Below are 20,153 nucleotides of genomic sequence, written 5' to 3' on the forward strand. Positions count from 1 at the left end.
TATGTCAATGATATATTCTTCTGCCTACCATACCTAGGAGTCTTTCTGGGTGTGGTTGGGCCTTAGACAATTCAGGGTTACAAACTATGTGAAGAAGAATCACTGTGTGCCCAGCTTGGGGATAAAAACTATTATAAATCCCTAGTAATTTCAGCTATGGCTGTGTAATCTCAGCCTGAAATATTTAGAGAAGATGTTTGGTTGAGAAGACTTCTAGAAGTGGTTAATCAAAAGTAGTTATGGTGAGCTGTACTGGGCAACCAAGCTAAGGTACAAAGAGCTGCAGATGTGGTTGACCTATATGCCATGTCTTTCATTTCCTTTTTGATATAGCCTTTAAATGACTTATTTGCTGCACAGTGTTATTCAATGTTACTTTTTAATCTGAAATCATTTTTATCTCTTTTAATGATTGAGGCAAAGTTAAACAGCTGGAAGCTGAGGATGTGTATAATCTTGCTCTTAATTGGATGTTACAGAAGAAACCAGAATCTGAGTAGTCCTTGGTGCCAAAAGCCTAGAAGCCTCCTGTGCTAATGACTGGCTACTCAGTGTTGTAATACGGCAAGAATTCACCAAGTGATAAGATCATTATTTGAAATAAAGCCACATGATCCAGGGATAAATGCCTGCTCTTTACTCCTGGTTGGTAGTGTCCTGGCTGCTTATGACTGATAGGGTTTCTCATGGTGATAGGGGGGAATGAATTGGGAGGTGGCTGTGATAGGCATTGCATTACGGAATAAGATAATTTAACCTACATATTATCTAGTAGGACTTTGTTAATAGCCTTTCTTTGAATAGGGCTTGAAATGTCAAGTTGCCCCTTCTGATACTAGAGTACAAAAATGAAGACAGTAAAAGTATCCTACAGTTCTGCAAATCAAACTTATCTCTATTTTTATGCCATTTTCTGATGACCCCAAGGAGGCTTGGGTACTGGGGCAGAAACTTGGTAGTGAGAAATATCGTAATGTTTTTATGATACATTTAGAAAATAAAGCCAAATGTAAAACAGCTATTTCAATTGGTGCCGGTCATTTGGCACTTTGTTTCATGAGTTATTTTTATGAAACGTTTAACAATACAGACTAATTGCTGTTTAGGTATCAAACGTCATTCATTTCTATTCTTTCCTATCATTGTTATTGTTGTGTCTGGATAGGTTGAACTTGACCACTTTTATTGATGGAGCTCCTGCCCAAAAGGCCAAATTTTATTTTCTCAACATTGATTGTAGATTATAAACTCCCATAAACCTATGGTAAAAAGCCATGTTCTCTTGGTATTTGGTTTCCTCAATCATGTTTCAAGAACAAATATTGTGGTTTCTGAATAGTGAAACCAAAATGTGGGATCTGAGTGTTCCTTTTGGTGATAGTGACTCCAACATTCACTATGAGAGGTTTTATTATTCTCCGAGGAAGGACGGGGTATTATCTCCAAGGTAAATTTTGTGAGCTTTTTTAGCTTCCCAAGGCCCTGAGGGAAAGCTTAGAAGAAATCTTTTGATTCCTAATTTGGATGCCTGAATCAGGAACTTTACGTTATCATGACTGATCACCAGGAGACTGATTTGAAGAGTACCTGCCAGGTCTTCTAAAGAAAAATAATAAAGGAGGAATTGAAGTGGTGGTAGTAATAGTTAGCTTCCTATGATACTAGGATTGAGACTCCTGAGTAAAGAGGGAAGATAAATCTGTCCCCAGCTTCTGGTGGGCGTGGGAAGTGTAGCAGAAACATGTCCTTAAAAAGCAAAAAACTCACCTTTCAGAAAATACCAGCTGAAAGGTTGTTGTCCCTGCCTGAGGTAATTGATTGGTGGGTGGTAAGGGGTGCAACAAAGGGTGGTACCATTAAACTGTCTTTGTCTAGCTCTGGGAAACCCAAGTGAATTCTTCAACAGAGGTATAGTAGTCTGTGTGGGCTGCCATAACAAAATACCATAGCCTGAATAACTTAAACAACAGAAGTTCATTTTCTTACAGCTCTGGATGCTAGAAATCCAAAATCAGGGTAATTTCAGGCTTGGTTTCTCCTGAGACCTCTTTTTTTGGCTTTAAGATGGCTGCCTTCTTGCTGTGTCCTCATGTGGCCTTTCCTCTGTGTACATGTGTGTCTGTCTTCCTCTTATAAGGACACCAGTTTTATTGGACTGGGGCTGTTATGACCTCATTGAACCTTAATTACCTCTTTAAAGGCCTTGTCACCAAATACAGTCCCATTCTGAGGTACTGGAGGTTAGGACTTCAACATATGAATTTGTGGGGACGTAGTTCAGTTCATAACAAGAAGAGACAGTAAACTTCACTACTGGGAGGAGAAAGCAGGGAGCACACAACAAAGGAGCTGTGATTGACGTGGGAGCTAATGACCACTGAAGTATAGTCATGAGATCTCAAGTGTAGGCAAAAGAACTGAAACCGGGCAGGTAGGTTAGGACCTTTATCCCAGTTTAGCTTGCTCCTGATGCAGCAGGAGAAGGGGACAGCAATAGTGAGCACATGATATAAGGAGAAAAGCTAATGGAAATGAGAAACCCGTCAACGTGTCCAATTAGCCAGAGATCTGTGGAGCACTCAGGAAAGTATTGAGAGGTGTAAGACGTGGACACAGACATCAGAGAGCACACAGCACAACGAGAGAACATGTGAAAAGTTATTAAATGCAGAGAAACGATCCAAATAATTACCGATGTTTTGTTGAGCCCTCTTTGTGCTCAGCAGTGGGCCAGGCATGGAAGTGCACTGGTGAGCCCACCAGACCTGGCTCCTGGCCTCTGTGGCCTCCACTCTAGGGGTGGGAACAGACCTTTGTCTAACAGCCACACAGATTATTTCAAATGGTGACAAGTGCTCTGAATGCAAAGGACAGTGTGACAGAGTTGAGTGTGGCAGAGAGAATGAATTCTGATCCCTCTCAAAGGAATTCTGAGGGACTGACATGTAGGTTGAGGCCTCACAAATAAGGAATAGTCAGTCAGGTAAGAATTGAAGGCACTCTGTTCCAGCAGACAGGGTTACATGTGCTAAAGCATTAAGTGAAAACTAGCTTTTAAATAAAAGATGAGAAAGCTTTTCTGATTATATAAATGAGACATACTTATAGAAAATGTTTTTTTACACAAGAAAGCATTTTAAAATTACCTGAAATTCTATTTTCTTGAGATAACTACTATGAGAATATATGCTGTTTTATGTGGCAATTAGCTTTAAGCCTTCTTTCCAGTTTCTTCCCATCCTTCCTGCCTCCTCCCTGTCTCCTACTCATAAGCCAATTGTGCCTCATTTCTTACTAATATTAACCATGTGTGTATATTTCCATACTTTTCTGTTATTATATATAATATAAAATATATTTATAAAGATATAACATTTATATATAAATATTTGTCTTACATGTAATAATTTATAAATATAGAAAATTATTTTTATAAACATTCAGATATATTAAATGTATATAATATATACATAAAATATATATAATATATATATATAATATGTATATAAACTATATATACATTATATAGTATATATTGTATATATATAGATATAGATAGATACATGCACAGATGAGTTTTTAAATATGTCATTATTTTTAAATATGTGATTGTATTATGTACCTTCTTGAGATCTTTGACAGTTTGCTTTGGACATTCTTCCAAGTTAACTGCCACATATCTAACTCAATGACTTCTGTCCTAACTGACCCTTAAACACTGATTTAATTGGTTTGGGGTGGGGCCTAAGCACCTGTGGTTTTCAGAAGCTCCCCAGATGATTCTATGTGTAGCCAAAGTTGAGAACCACTAATCCAAATCATTCTTTTAAACAGTTGCACAATATCACATTTTATTCAACCATTCCACCATTGATAGGCAACCTCTTTGTCTCTATTATAAAAAATGCTATAATAAATGTTACATATGTATGTCCTTGTACATGTATTTTAGAGCTGATTTGTAAAATGGAAAAAATAATAGTACTTATCTCACTGGGTTATCATGTAGATAAGATGAGTTAATATTTGTAAAATATTTAAAACAGTACCTGGCATATCAAATGTGCCTAATATATATTAGCTATTATATAGCAAGTTTCATCATCGTTACTTATATCTGGTCGTTTATTTCTTTGGGTAGGATTCCCAAGGGTAGGATTACTGAGATAGATAGATAGATAGATAGATAGATAGATAGATAGATAGATAATCTCAGTGATCCATAGTGTGATTTTAACTAATTTTTTTCAAGAGTAAACACATATAATTTTGCTGGATATTGCCAGATTATTTCTGAACAAGGTAATAATGATTCACATTTATACCACCCGTGTTTCAGAAGTACCAATTCCCCTACATCCTTACCAGCAGCAAAATTTTCTACTCTTGAATATTTGTCCGTCAGATAGGTGAGAAGTGATATTACTTCTTTAATCTGCATTTCCCATACCATAAGGGAATATAAACTGAACATTTTTCCTATTTTATTGGTCATTTTGAGGGGTGTGTTTGTGTGTGTGTGTGTTTGTGTGTGTGTGTGAGAGAGATTCTCCTTTTTTTCTTTTCTTTTTTTAATCTTTGATGTTTCTTTTTTAATAGGCCTAGCAGGAAAGTCTCATAAATATGCAGTCACTGTTCATGACATTGACTAGTCCTTGTTTTCTTGTCATCCCCTACAATGTCAAATATACACATAAGCAGTCCAAAGCTGCTAATCTCCCTTGTTAACAGCTTGTAATTTGGTACAGGTTTAATTCTATTAAGTCATTGATTGAAGGTAGATACTCATCTCTCTTAGCAATCCCTAGGTTGGTCAATATATATATATATATATATTTTTTTTATTATACTTTAAGTTCTGGGTTACATGTGCAGAACGTGCAGGTTTGTTACATAGGTATACACGTGTCATGGTGGTTTGCTGCACCCAACAACCTGTCACCTACATTAGGTATTTCTCCTAATGCTATCCCTCCCTTAGTCCCCCACCCCCTGCAGGCCCTGGTGTGTGAGGTTCCCCTCCCTGTGTCCATGTGTTCTCATTGTTCAACTCCTACTTATGAGTGAGAACATGTGGTGTTTGGTTTTCTGATCCTGTAATAGCTTGATGAAGCTGGAGATTCTCCTCTTATGATCTTTTGCCTATATTTTCTATGGGAGATTTACCCTTTTTTTCTCATTTGTGAGAACTCTTGATTGGCACATATAGTGACCCTTTTTATTTATTTACATTATGAATATTTTATCCCAAAATATTATTTATCTTTTCACTTATGTGTTATCTCTTGTTCACATAATTAGTTGTAATGTTTATATTTTCAAACATATCTATCTTTTCATGCATAGCTTCTGGATTTCTTGATTAAGAAGTTCATCCTAATCCCTAGATTATACATAAATTATCTTACAATTTATTTCAAGATTTAAAATTTTCAAATGTATTTTACATTAAAACTGTAGTGTGAGGTAGATTTTAACTAACTTTGCTTCAAGATGGACAGCCAGTTTTTATAGCACTATCCTTTCTAGCTTGATGCTTTTGGAGAAATAATTTTTTAAAAAAGGTCAATAGGGCTAAAACTTTAGAGGTGTGGGGAAGATAATAGTGGGAGTTGAGAGTTGAAAGGCAGGCAGAAATCAAGTCATGAAGGGTGACGGGAGCATAGAAAAGGACTTCAGAACTTAACAGAGTAATTCCATTTAAGAGGCTTTCAGCAGGAGAATAACATGATCCAATATAAATTTTAAGACCACTCTGATTCCAGTGTGAAAATGCTGCATAGACAGAAGTGAAGAAGTGGAGGGATACGTAGAAGGCATTGCAATAGTCCAGAAAAGATATGATGATGACGTTGCTTTTGAGACACAATGGCAGTGGTGGTCAGGAGGAATAGATAGATAGACTTAAGAGCTATTTTAGAGGTGGACAGGATTGAATGGAAGATTGAACGTGGGAGGCCTGAGAAGGACCCAAAGATGACTTTAATTTGGGGATAATGATGGTTTCTTGATCTTCATAAAACTGGAGGTAAAAGCAGACTTAGGGGAAAGAGCAAGAGTTTAGTATAAAAGAGATGAAAAGAATCATAAAGGAACATTGTGGAAAAGTCTATTGCAGTAAATTCGAAAGTTTATGGGAAATGGATGATTTCTGAGTCAAATATAAACTGACACCATTGATCCTAGAAGAGATATAAAACTTAAACATATCATTAGCCATGAGGATGTTCCAAAATAGTTGAGAGTTTTGATTTAAAAAAAAAAAAAAAGGCCAAAATGCTTTAGCAGCTGAGTTGCATCTAACCTGTAAAGAAAAGACATTTCTTAAGTTATTTACGCTATTCTGGATGATTGAAAAGAATAGAGTAATGGCAGCATTGTTTGTTTCCAGGCAGAAACCCAGAGGCAAAGAGCATGCTGCTCAGAAGCAGAGTTAAGGTATGGCACATTCATACTATAGACTATTATATACCTATTTAAAGAATTAATTCTATCTATAGCTGTAGACATGGCTGGCTGAAGGGGTGGGAATTTCCATGCTATATTTTTAGGACATGAGAACAGAGAGAGTATATATATAATATTATCCTATTTTTGTGAAACGAAACAACAAAAAGGAAACCTAAATGGAATGTGGTGGTGCTGAATTTTGAATTTTCAACTTATATTTTTATATCTTTGAGTAGCTTTTTTTTTTTTTTTAAACAGAGTCTCACTCTGTTGCCCAGGCTGGAGTGCAGTGGTTCCATCTCACTGCAACCTCTGCCTCCCAGGTTCAAGCGATTCTCTTGTGTCAGCCTCCCAAGTAGCTGGGATTACAGGTGCCTGCAACCACACCCGGATAATTTTTGTATTTTTTAGTAGAGACAGGGTTTCGCCATGTTGGCCAGGCTGGTCTTGAACTCCTGACCTCAGCTGATCTGCCCGCCTCAGCCTCCCAAAGTTCTGGGATTACAGGCATGAGCCACAGTACTTGTTACTATGAGAGTTTTTTTATGATAAGAATAAAAAGCAATCCGTGAGGCTTTAGCCATGTTGATTTTGAGAAATCTTCAAGATAGTTAAATAGAAATGCTGAGTGGTGAAGATGCTGTAAGGTCTGATGTTTGGAAAAGAGGTGTGGACTAGAGTCATCCAAAGGAGTCACACACCCAGGGCATTTGAAGTCGTGGGAGTGGATGGCACCACGAGGTGGGATGTGTAGGTGAGTGAAGTTAAACTCAGGACCAAACCAGGAACTCCAGCAGAGAAATGTTCAGTGGAGGAGGAAGAGCCAATGAAAGAGAAAGAGATGGAGCAACCAGATATGCCACGGGGAAATCAGTGTTTCTGGGACAATAGATGTTAAGTGGTCCAGGGCTAAAATGAACCTCACCTTGCTAGAAGTGGTCTCCATAGATGTCTCAGAAGGCTGTAAGAGAAATAAACACCCTCGGCCTTCATTTCCTTTCCACCACTAGAGAAAATTAGCACTTTTCATAGCTTGTTTTTAAGACAGCATGAGGGCAGTTATTTATATATACTATTAGCTCTTAGGCTTAAACATCATCAACTGGGAGTGGAAGAAACTGGAGCCAATCTATGGAGAAGCCAATGCCTATGGACAAGACTTTGAGAAGAGAATTTTCTAGCAGAGACATCATTGAGGAACTGAATGGAGCAATTGTTAGAGAGGCCTGTGTTTATTATAGACAGTAGCCAGCATCCTTTACAGCAGTGATTCCTGTTAAAATGCAAGGAGAATGTACATGTCTCTTAGACACTTGTCTTACTTTTCTCCCCTCATTTCCCACTGCCATTAGCCTAATTCAGTGCCTAATCTGCTCACCTCTAAACCAGTCCCCTCCCTGTGGTTCCTTAGGGTCTCAACCTAATGTTATGCAGGTTGCATACAGCACAAGGATGTCTGAGTGAGGGGCAAGTGGGGCTGAAATCTAACATATTCTGCCGGCCAACCCATGGGTGCTTATGTAGGCCTGTTGCTTCCTGGATAATTTTTCTCACAGGGGCGTGGCAAGCTCATGGAGCCTTGACCCTGCATGGCTAGGTTCACTCAGAGGGGTTGCTTTCACTATTGGCACAGTGATGTTGAAGTGGCTAGTAGCAGCCCTGAGTCCCGTGGCAACAATGAACTAGACACAGTCTCTGCCCTCAAGATTGACAGGTTAGTAGAGATGGATAATTTCAGAGACAACTATCTTCAAAGCAAATACTTTAAAGAACGATTGCTATCATATCAATCTTCTTTCAAAATGCTCCAAAGGCTCTCTATTGCCTTCCTTAGGCTGGAATTCAGAACTTTGTGTAATCTCTCCAAGCTAATTTGGCATCCTCTACTTTGACCCCTGTCCCTGAGCAAGCCTCTATGCCTGTACCCAGCTGTTATTTCTGGCTTAGGACACCCCTCCCACCCACCTCTCTGGGCAGTCACCTCCCCAGTGTGCACTCAGCCTTCCCGCCCATGCCTCCCTGAAGCAATTATGGCTTGGGCCAGTTGGGACTCGACCCATCATTACAAGGCTGAGGACACCCAATCTTTATGCTTTGGCCTTGACTCTCTAATTTTACCTAAAGTAGGAACCTACGGAATCAATAGTATCATTGCATTTTCGGCACCCACCACAGGACTTGTACCAAGCAGGATTGAAATGAATTTGGTGTCTAGTCTGAAGATTCTATAAACATTTTCCAATGTACTTTCAAATATTTCTGTTAAATGCTTGCCCTTGAAATTGTGTAGCTACCTTGAAAAGATAGATGTGTAATGTAAAATGATTTATGAGTGTTCTATTACTGCCTCTGACCTACATATATTTTTCTTTTTTATTTATATATTTTCTTCCTCAGCATGATACATCTTAATAAAGAAAGCCAACACAGAAATACATGCTTTACAATCATGCTAATAACACTTTTCTGCTTTCAGACATCAATGCATTGAGACTGGGTCTGTTTTCTAATTATGCAGACGGATGTTGACGAAACTGAAAAGCAAATAAAAAGCATCAAGAAACCAGTTCATTTTATTTTATTTTTAATGGCATTTGTAGCATTTATACCTTTTTCTGGTGGTAAATAGCATATGCTCATTGTAGAACATGTATCGAAACAAATTCACACACACATAGCCATAATTATTCCACCATCCAAAGATAACAATTATTGATTTCTTTGTGTTCCTCTCTGTATAAAGGTTTTTCCTCTAAAACCTTTTATAGTTTTATGTTATTCATTTAGATCTATGGGCTATTTTGAGTTAATCTTTATTAACTTCATATAATTCTGAGGTGTGAACTCTATATTAAGGTTTATTTCTTTTCCTGTGGATGACCAATTGTTCCAACACCACCAGCTGGAAAGGATAAGTTGCCTCCACTGAACTGTGTTTACACGTTGTCAAAGATCAAATGGCTGTATTTGTATGAGTCTATTATTGTACTTCCTCTTTTGTTTCATTGATCTCTGGGTCTATATCTTTGCTATGGGTCTTTTTAAATTAAAACGCAGACATATTTGTCATGTGTCATGAGCAATAGAGGCCAGGAGGAGAAAACGGTCCCATATGTGCCCAAGAATGGGCAACAATTACTTCCTCCAACCAGCTAGTCCCTGCCACCTCCTGACTCAGACAACACAGAAACTGAGGTGAACAGCTCAATAAAGTTACCACTTAGATCCATGGCATAACAAATTAATAAAACCAAATGTCTGCTTTTTTTTTTTTTTTGAGAAGGAATCTCACTCTGTCACCCAGGCTGGAATGCAGTGGCACCATCTCGGCTCATTGTAACCTCTGCCTCCTGGGTTCAAGCAATTCTGCCTGCCTCAGCCTCCTGAGCAGCTGGGATTACAGGTGCCCCCAACCATGCCCGGCTAATTTTGTGTTTTCAGTAGAGACGGGATTTCACCATGTTGGCCAGGCTGGTGTTGAACTCCTGATCTCAGATGATCTGCCTGCCTTGGCCTCCCGAAGTGCCGGGATTACAGGCATGAACCACTGTACCCGGCTTTGTCTTCTTTCTTAAATGCCTTTCTCACTGTCAGTGTTTTTCTGGTGGTGTCAACTGAAAAATATGCCAGCCTCACACGGCTCAGGGCAGAGGAAAAGGAGTTTCACATAGACTTAAGGAAAAGTTTCAGATAAAAATACAACTCTTTTTTTTTTTTTAAACCAGGAAGGAAAATGTGAAAATGGAAACACCTTTTACTATTTGATTTGAAAATAAAGTGTCATCCAAGCCATAGCAGAAGCTTCATTATTTTGACAACTGGTCTCTGTTAAAAATAAGTTTCCAGGTTGCCCTCCAGCTTGCACCATTTGAATGAGGAAGATCCAGAACGACATTCTAGTGCGTAAAAATATAGATAGGTGGACATGCAGAGAGATGGAAACAGATATAGTCTCCCCCCAGATGGAAACAGATATAGTCTCCCCCAAGCCCAAACCGACAAACCGAGATTTTTTTTCTTTTTTTTTTTTTTAGACAGGGTGTCGCTCTGTCACCCAGGCTGGAGTGCAGTGGCACAATCTCAGCTCACTGCAACCTCCACCTCCCGGGTTCAAGCGATTCTCCTGCCTCAGCCTCCTGAGTAGCTGGGATTACAGGCGCCCACCACCATGCCCAGCTAATTTTTGTATTTTTATTAGAAATGGGGTTTCACCATGTTGGTCAGGCTGGCCTCAAACTCCTGATCTCGTGATCAACCCACCTTGGCCTCCCAAAGTGCTGGGATTAAGGCATGAGCCACTGCACCCGGCCCAAACCAGGATCTTCTATGATGTACGATTTTTTAACTAGAACAGGTCATCTTTGCTGCATAGAGAGCTGGCATTGACAGCACTGGTTATTTCTCATTCTTTCTTGTTGACCACAGGCTCTACAGTGGTAGAATTGTTGGTGTTAAATAAACTTTTATTTTCTTCCTTCAGTCTAATATTGGGGAACTAGTCCTTTCTATATGTATTGTGATAATAATTGCAGCTAAGAAATAATGTACTTTTAATTGAAATGGCCAGATGGAGCCATGACTTTTTCAAAGACATGGGTTTTTGGCTTCTAAGTTCTACACGGCATGTTCTAATTATTGGGCAGTTTTTCAACATTCCTGACACCTTTCGGCTGTGAATAGTGGCTTCCTTCAGGTACACAACATCTTATCCTGTTGTTTTGCACTTTCTGAGTTGAAATCAGCCTTTCCAAGGAAAATTTCCTTATTCCTTTTCTACTTTTGTTGTGTTCCCAAATGAACTAATGGGAGCTTACTCATTATTTAACTTTACTTTTCTCACTTTATCTTATGCCTGCAGATGGGAGATAGAATGGGATTACATTGTAGAATAAGAAAAGGGGCCACCGTCATTTAGTCATTAATTCATGCATGCATTCATTCATTTATTAAGCAGCTACTATATGTCAAATACTGTTTCCAACAAGGTAAATCTTTTCCTTCAAGGAGCTTTTGGTACCACAGGAGCTAGATACAAGCAAAGTAGCAAAATGCAGTATGATAAGAGCTAAAGTAGGAGTTTAGCACTGGGTGGCCTGGAAGCATCGTGTAGAGTCCTCCACCCAGTCTTGAGAATCAGAGAAGGCCCTGGAGCAGGTGGCAGCTAAGACAAATCTTGGAGAACAAATAGAAGCCCAGTGAAGGGGTGGAAGGTAAGGGGAGAGTCCAAGCAGTGAGTATTGTCGGTGCAAGGGTCCAGAGAAGATGGTGAGGGAGGGGGTCTTGCAGGGAACTGTAACTATTTTAGTATTGCAGGAGTGCAGAGTGCAGGGGTGAATCTTGTGTGTAGTACAGTGTTGCTTAAAAAAGATAAATTAAATAAACAAATAACCCAAACAAGTTAGAATATCCCAGATAGGATATATACTCTTGCATCCACCGCAGACCCCTATCGCTTTCCATTGTTCTACTCTATCCTGATTTATTTTATTAACCACCTGGCCTATGTAGGCATTTGTGTTTGGGATTCCCTACCTCTGAACCCAGACCAAAGATCAAATTCAAACTATCTCAGTTACCATGTCAGGTGTGAAAGGAAAGAAGACCAGCTTTTTGATGGAACTGTGAAGACCAACCCAGTGAACAATCCTACCCACCAGGTAAGACCAGGAGAATTACTCACATACATTAAAGGAAGGATCTTTCATATGGAACCAACCTAATTGTCCATCGACCAATGAGTGGATGAAGAAAATGTGGTACATATACACCATGGAATACTACTCAGCCATAAAAATAATAAAATTATGTCTTTTGCAGCAATTTGGATGGAGCTGGAGGCCACTATTTTAAGTGAAGTTACTCAGGAATGGAAAAACCAAATACCTTATCTTCTCACTTATAGCTGGGAGCTAAGCTGTGGGTATGCAAAGGCATACAAAGTGGTATAATGGACTTTGGAGACTCAGAAGGGGGACGTGGGAGGGGACTAATGAATAAAAAACTACATATTGGGTACAATGTACACTATGTGGGTGATGAATGCACCAAAATCTCAGACTTTAGTACTATACAATTCATCCACATAACCAGAAACCACTTGTATGTGAAAAGTTATTGAAATAAAAATTTAAAAACAACCAAACAACCCTTAATAAAAAGATCTTTTTCCTCAGGGAGTGAAATGGAGTATAAACACAAAGATTTATTGAGGTCTTATCATGTGCCAAGTACTATGCTAAATTTTTTTTTATATCAGGCCTTTCTATAAAAGAAGATAGCAATTTAAGCAGTCACAGATGCATGTATATAATTAAATTTATAATTTGTAAGGTGATTTTACACATCTTAAAATATATTTTATTTACTAGAATGTCACTTTATAATGTGACATTCTAATAAATAATGTCATTTTGCATAATGTTTAATGCAAACAAATAAGCATTCAGTAATGCTTATTGAGGGCCAGTTGTGCGTTAGGTACTGAGGCTTCTCTGGAGATACAGAACAGACTGGCCCCTGCCTCGGGTTGTTCACTACTGTGGACTTCAGCACATCACAGACGATTATCTCTGTCTGGTATTCTGCATTGTCTGATTCAGTCTGAGTCATCTTGGGATTACAGGAAATCTTTTAAAAAGTCAGAGTTTGTTCCTGGCTAATGTGGTGAAATCCCGTCTCTACTAAAATACAAAAAAATTGGCCAGGCGTGGTGGCGGGCGCCTGTAGTCCTAGCTACTGGCGAGGCTGAGGCAGGAGAATGGCATGAACCTGGGAGGCGGAGCTTGCAGTGAGCCGAGATTGCGCCACTGCACTCCAGCCTGGGCGACAGAGCGAGACTCCGTCTCAAAAAAAAAAAAAAAAAAAAAAAAAGTCAGAGTTTGTAATCCTGGCAAACTTTAACAAATTTGTATATTTAAGGTTGATTTTAATCAAGCTAACCTTCCTCCTTCTTGGAATTAAAATCTCAGACACTAAGTAAATCAGTAACAAACACTTCTGCTGGTAAACCAGGGCTAGCATTATCTCCCCGGGACTTCTCAGATTGGCAGCGTAGGGTTTTGAATGCCTTGTTAACCTGACTTGTAATAAGTTCTTAGTCTTCACAATGGAAACTGAGCCAAAGCAGGTTTACATTTCCGTACTTGCATTTGGTGTGAGTCATGAGAAAGGAGAATATTTATTTTCTGAGGAAGGAAGAGAACTTGAGCTAACTTTGAATTTCCTCAGTGGCCTAGCATACAAGTGCCTTAGGCTTACTGTAATTCAATCCTTTTGCGACTCCTATATCCAATTACCCAGATATCTACATCTAAAAAAAGCTTGTCTTCATCAAACTGTCAGACAGGAGCTGTCAGAGAGTCTATTTGTGGGACTGCCCTGTATTTCAGAGCATTTGCCCATAAGGAGCTAAATCATGGAGTAGGGAATTGGGTTGTGCCCCCACAACACACCTATTCCCTGGATATGACATCCTGGTAAAATCGGACTGTGTAGCTTCCCTGAGCACATGATTATTTCTTCGTTTCCCGATTGCTCAGTTGGCCCTGTTGGTTGCTTTCCCTGCTCACAGCCGGCAATTGTCGCTGGATCGTAGGGCAAGAGAATATTCCAGTTATAACATTTTGATCAGCTGCAGTACTGGAGCAATCAAGATAGGGCAGCCACAGGTGCAAAAATAATGAAAGTTTGTGCATCTGATGACAGGTGTCTGGGGTAACCCTCGAACATTAGGAAAGACCCCACCGGAGGAAAGGGACTCACAAGTTAATGATTACAGTGAAAGCAGAAGTAACAACAAAAATGAGCACATGAGAGAAACAGTGGGACTTTCGTAATGTTGAAAATGAGGTGGAGAGAGAATTCTAAATTGCAAGTTCAGAGAGAGAGGCTCTTGCTGTCTGTGAAAAACAAATAGTTTGGCACTACTATGATAAGAAAAGCCCAGGGAATAAGATTCTAAAAAATTTGGGAGCATTTGGTATCAAAAGAAGGAGATTTAGAATTACATATAGAAGCAAATGGAAAATCAAGGCTGTTTTGAGGGGTGCTATCAGAGGGTCATTGGAGAGGATGTAGCTTTACAATATTTATATCAGGCTGTGCATTGGCAGGAGTTCTGTAGAAGCTGGACTGAAAGCTGGAGGTAATGACGTGGGTGGGGCACAGAGCAGCTAGGGAGCTCTGATGCGGCTTTTGCTTGGGGCAGAGTACGGGAAGATATGCAAACGCTGAGGCCCCAGATAGTGCAGTGGCCTTTGTGGGCAGCACTTACAGGTGGGCTTGGAAACACTTGCCTTTGGAACATTGTTTAAAAGTAAGCAGTGCTCCCAGAAGGGCTGTAATTTCTTTAGATTATCTGATAGCAGACTCCGTGATGTTTACCAGCTTCAAGGAGATCAGACCATTGTGAAATTTTTTTTTTTTTTTCTGTAGTAAAACTAGCCCCAGCCAGCCCAACTGGGAATTTACTGCCTGAGCTGTTTTCCAACATAAGTTTTGCTGGCAAAACCAGACGTGAGTGTTCCCTCGACTCTCAAGGGACCTGTTTACACTGACTTTATTTTTACTGCCAGCTTTCAAGTTGGAAGAGGGAAATTACGTTTAAAGGTCAGCAGGTGAGCAGAAGGATTCCTGACCAGCCATTCCTGTGGGTGTGTGCCTGTGTGCACTCTGCGTACGTGTGTGTGCCTGTGTATATGTGTGTGCCTGTGTGTACGTGTGTGCCTGTGTGTACGTGTGTGCCTGTGTGTACGTGTGTGCATGCTTTTCTAAATGCCAACCGTTGTGCTCTGCGCTGACTGACAAGACCTGATCACTTGTTTGCGGGCATAATGATGGGTGTCAGGCTGGTTGTTGGGCAGTTTCCTATTTGTTTATTGTAAAGAAGGTAAATCAATCTGTGGGATTTTCTGGCTTGGAGAGCAAGGGGTGTTTACTGTCAACAGGATAAGGACCAGGAGATATAAGATACTGAGTTCCACCGTGCATCTAGTGTTGGGACAGGAGCATAAAAGGTGGGGAGAAGCCAACTACAGGGTATTTCTGACTTGGATGGCACTTTTAAGTACTTGGGTGGGAAATACAATTTGGAAAATTGCTCTCTGGTGAAAGAACCAGTCAATGTAGCTAACTAAGGTATGATTAGGTTGGACTCAAATTCAATTTTATCAACTCTTCTTTTTAAATTCTTTTTTCTTAATTTCCCAAAAGATGACAGATGGATTTTCACAATTTGGAAATAAAAACATGAGTGAAGGGTTCGGAAGGCAAGTCTCTGGTCCATTACACACTTCCAGAAAAACTTAGTACCCAGAGACTCACATTACTGGGTGTGCTATCTACTCACAAGTGTTGCACTCCATTGAGAAAAAAAAAACAACAGGAAGTTGCTGTTCTACTGAGGACTGACCAAGAAGCCATGAAATACCTTACTGTGGGAGACTTAGAAGATTGCCTACTGAATAAGGTAAGGACAGACCCGGTCTCTCCCATGAACCCCCTCCCCATTCACACTACTTCCAAACAAACCTTCGTCCAGAAAGGATCTCAGGCTGTTTCTAAAGACACATAAAATGCTCCTCAGAAAACAGACTGTCACCCATAACAATGTTTGGGGGCTTAACATATATCAGCCTTACTTCTCTTTGAGGGTCTGGTGCCCAGAGACATGCTGGGTATAGAATATAGAATGGAGAGTTGGAACCTGGGGAATGAGGGGGAACTCCAGCTCTGCCACTGACACTCGTGTGGTTGTGAGTCACTTAACCTGCCTGAGCCTTGGCCTTCTTCTCCGTAAAATGGGAATAATAATAGGAGCTTCATGGGGTAATGGAAAAAGAGCTAATGAAATTAAAACAAAGCTTTTTAAAAACTGTGAAAGTACTAGGTTTTTAAATATTATTATATTTTTAGTACACATCAGTTAAGAACTTAATTTCTTCTAGATGGTCTAGATGGTCATGTCAAATGTTAGAACTTGAAGGAAACTTAAATGTTATCTAGTTTAAGCCTTTTCATTTACGGATGAAGCTACTAAGGCATGATGTTAATGTTAAAACCAAAATATTTAAATTGACTAAGAAGTAGGCACTGGTCTGCAGTTTTCATGCCTTTACAAGTTCAAAAGAGAAGATCATTATCATAGTGATAAGTAAAATGTATTTCTTAGGCAAAACCATTAAGAGAGATAAATAAGGAAAACCTGGGATGATAAAAACTAGAGTAAACAAAGTGATTTCCCATTAATTCCTCCCTTTGAGAGCTCTAAGTGGAAGAGATATTGGCTGGCATTTTTTTCGTGGGTCCTGTATTTTTTGTAAGAAAAAACTCCAAAATTTTTAGCGTGGTGTTCAAGTAACTTCAACTGCTCTATCTTTCTACCCTCCGCTCCCCCTGCATTTCCAATAGCAGAAATCCTAAACAGTGTTTGACACGTTGAATCCAGTGTGTGCTCATGTTTTGTTTGGCCTGTAGATTATTTCTAATGTTTTTTCACAAACATTTCAAAATAGATTTTGCATAGAAATCCAGATTTCTGTCTTTCCAGGGGAAAAAAATCAGAATATTTGGCAACTACAGGTCCCAGTTTCTTGCCTGGAAACTGTGTGCTGGGGCTGAGTGTTTGTTAGCCAGAGCACGTGCTGGCCAATTCTCAGGAGGCTGATCACTCCTGTGTCTGACACTTGCTCCTGGTCCCCGCTGCCTCTCTCACGTGTGTCCCCTACTCCATTCCTGTAGGTAGTTGAGTCTCCCATTTCTGCCCAACAAGAACTGGGCCCTGAGCAGGCCAAGGGCCCCAGCTCCTCCTCGCCACTTTTCTGGCTCATATTCATCCTTCAAACTCAGAGTCCACTTTCTCAAGAAAGAGTCCCTGACACCCCAGCACAAAATGATTTTGCCCACATATTCACTCCCATTATAATTAGTATTACTGGCACCATTTATTTGATCATGAGTTTGTATATTAACTCCTGACACTTTTCTATTATCATCTTGGTTGGCAACTTACATGTCATATCATTTCATTCTTTATAAGTTTCCGGAGGGAAGAACAGTGTCTTGCATACCTTTCTTTCCTTTGACATTCAGAGTATCTTGCACATATATGATCAGAAATATCTTTAGAGTTCGTTAAAGGCAAGAGTGGTGTGGAAGGCGACAGGTCAAGGTGCATACAGGATCTCATTTAATCTAATCAACAACTATGTGATGTACATATTGCCTCCATTTTTACAGAGGAGGAAACAGAGGCTTGTGGAGATTAAATAACTTGTCCAAAGTTACACAGCTAAATTGAGAGGGTTCTGAAGTTTCAGCCTCATCTTCTTTACTCCAAAGGCCGAACGTCCTCTGCCAAACTCCTCTATATCTCTGCAAACACATACTAAGCACCTGCTTTGTGCAAAATACTGTGCTACGGTTTGAGGGTAGACCAAGGCCTGAGATGTGGCCTGCTAAATGAAAGAGAAATTTTGGTTTTGGTCTCTAGGATAGCCCTGTCCCATCTGCAGATTTTGTACATAACCCCAAAGGAAGAAGGAGGGAATTTCACATGCAGTCAGGCAAGTGCTTAATAGAATGCATGGTAGACCGTAAGGGATGCAGTAGAGATTTCAACAGATTGCTGGAGGAGCACGGTGCATTAGTTCTGATGGGAAAGGTGTCTTACAGAAAGAAGAGTAGAGACAAAGCCTTGGAGGAAGTGTAGGGTTTTAATAAGTGGAGAAGTATAGGAAAGGTCTTCCAGGCTAAGGGAACCCCGTTCAAACATTCAAGGTGTATTTCATTCCCAGTCACCTTTTTCTTTTGGGGAGGCAGAACAGGGCAGTGGTTACAAATATGGGCTTTGGAAGGCTGCTACCTGTGTTCTGTAACTTACTAACTTTGGGAACCTGGGCAAATTACTTAAATATTCTGAACTTTGGTTTCCTCATCTATAAAATGGGGATAATCATAGCATCCACCTTAAAGAATGATGGGTAGGCAGGAATGAGCCTACTCTTATAAAATGCCTTGCACACAGGAAGGACTAAATAATCTTAGTTTCACGGTAATGCTGCTGCTACAGCTTCTGCTACATTTGGGGGCTGCAAATATTCTGTGTGACCCAAGCATTTGATTCATGGAAGAATTAGTCTACAAAGGAAGGGATATGATGGTGGAAAGCCTATGGTCTCATGCGTATCTATCACTGGATTTAACTTTCCATTTCTTTACATTATTAGCCCCTGAAAGACAGAGATGATGCCAGTTTTTGTTTTGTTGAAATTTTTCTAACCGATGATTGGATTTCATGCAATTCTGGAATTAAAGGTCTGACTTCTTGTTTTCTGGAAGGAAGTCCTCAGCCTTTTCTTCTCAGTAACACTCATTGGGAATGACATACACATAGGCTGCATGGTCATGGGTGTGATCAGGCCTGTGTGACATTCCTGGCATGCTACTTAGCACCACCACTCTGTCTCCGTCGCAAGGAAGCGTATGGGAATGCAAGTGAGTCAGAGTGATATTATTATAGGGGATAACCTTAAATCCCCATAATTTATATTTGAAGCAGTAAATTATTCATGAACTTGAGCTATTAATAGCAGCAAATGACTTGTGGGGCAACAATGAACCTGATGCTGTGGTTAAGGAGGAGGAGGGGAAAGCAGCCCAAGATGGGACATGGACCTGTGACAGCATGGAGACATGCCTGGGAAGAGCAAGGCCCAAACAACATTTGTTTCCATGTTTTGCCATAAACTAAGTTTGGTGACAAGGTTGCCTCAAGGCTGCCTTGAGGCTGCAACTGGTATCTTGCTGGCTTCCTAAAGTTTGAGAGGCAGTAAAGGAATTCCAGGGTTGGGCTTGCAATGGGTGTCTACTTGTGTTAGAGCCTCCTTCTTTAGATCACTGTACAGCTGCCCCAACCCCACTGCCTGCTTTTCCACACCCTGAAATGAACTTCTTGCTGTATCTGTCTAGGGTGTGGCCAGAATAAGTGGAGAGAAACAGTCTGGGGGTTCTGTGTTGTCACACCATGAGGGTGACAAGAGGTGTCTGGAACTAAGCCTGGAAACCCCCAGCACAAATCACTTCTGGGGCTACCAAATAGCACGGTGATGCTGTCTGGGTAAGAACTTATTGCAGGAAGTGTAGCCAGAGGTGTGGGGAGGGACGAGGCTGCCCACCACCTAGAGAAAGAGGCTACTGCTCAGGTCCCACAGCAGGAGCATCACTGTCTGGCCCTTGCTGCATGACCCTTTGTGCTTGTTAGATGCCACAACAGTTGCTGATGCCTAAATACATGGAGACCTAGGACTCCTTATTTCATGAGTCTTGACTTTAAATTGAAGGCATTTTTAGGTTCAGGAAGAGGATAAAGGGTAGGCAGTACTTCTGGTACATCAGTACTTAAGGGTGTGGCAAAGTGTGATGGAAAGAAGCGTTGGAGAGCCTGTCTAATTCTACATCTAACTGCCGGTGTGATGTTAGGAAAGCTGCCTTGTCACTCTGGTCCTCCATAAAGTCACACCAGACGAGGCAATTTCTGAGGTCTCTTCCATTTCTAAGATCCTGAATCTAAGTTGCAGCAGAAGTGATGGAGGAAGAAAATTAAAACTGGAATTTGTGGTTCTAGGTCTCAAAAAGCATTATCTTATTCTGACTTTCACCTTTGGTAATCAAAACAGGTCATAAGGGTGAACTAATAACCTGTGTAA

General features: G+C 40.2%; 1 protein-coding gene across 1 annotated transcript in view; it reads left to right on the top strand.

Moving 5' to 3' along the window:
- Positions 1 to 3,824: 3,824 nt before the first annotated feature.
- Positions 3,825 to 20,153, top strand: part of MAB21L3 (mab-21 like 3) — a 34,500-nt gene continuing 18,171 nt past the window's right edge. The window contains exons 1-2 of the mRNA XM_003805626.5: positions 3,825 to 15,065; positions 15,661 to 15,916. Coding sequence (XP_003805674.4) covers positions 15,869 to 15,916 — 48 coding nt within the window. The 5' untranslated portion in view covers positions 3,825 to 15,065; positions 15,661 to 15,868. The remainder of the gene's footprint in view (positions 15,066 to 15,660; positions 15,917 to 20,153) is intronic.

This window comes from Pan paniscus, chromosome 1, assembly GCF_029289425.2.
Source record: "Pan paniscus chromosome 1, NHGRI_mPanPan1-v2.0_pri, whole genome shotgun sequence".
Lineage (NCBI taxonomy): Eukaryota > Metazoa > Chordata > Mammalia > Primates > Hominidae > Pan > Pan paniscus.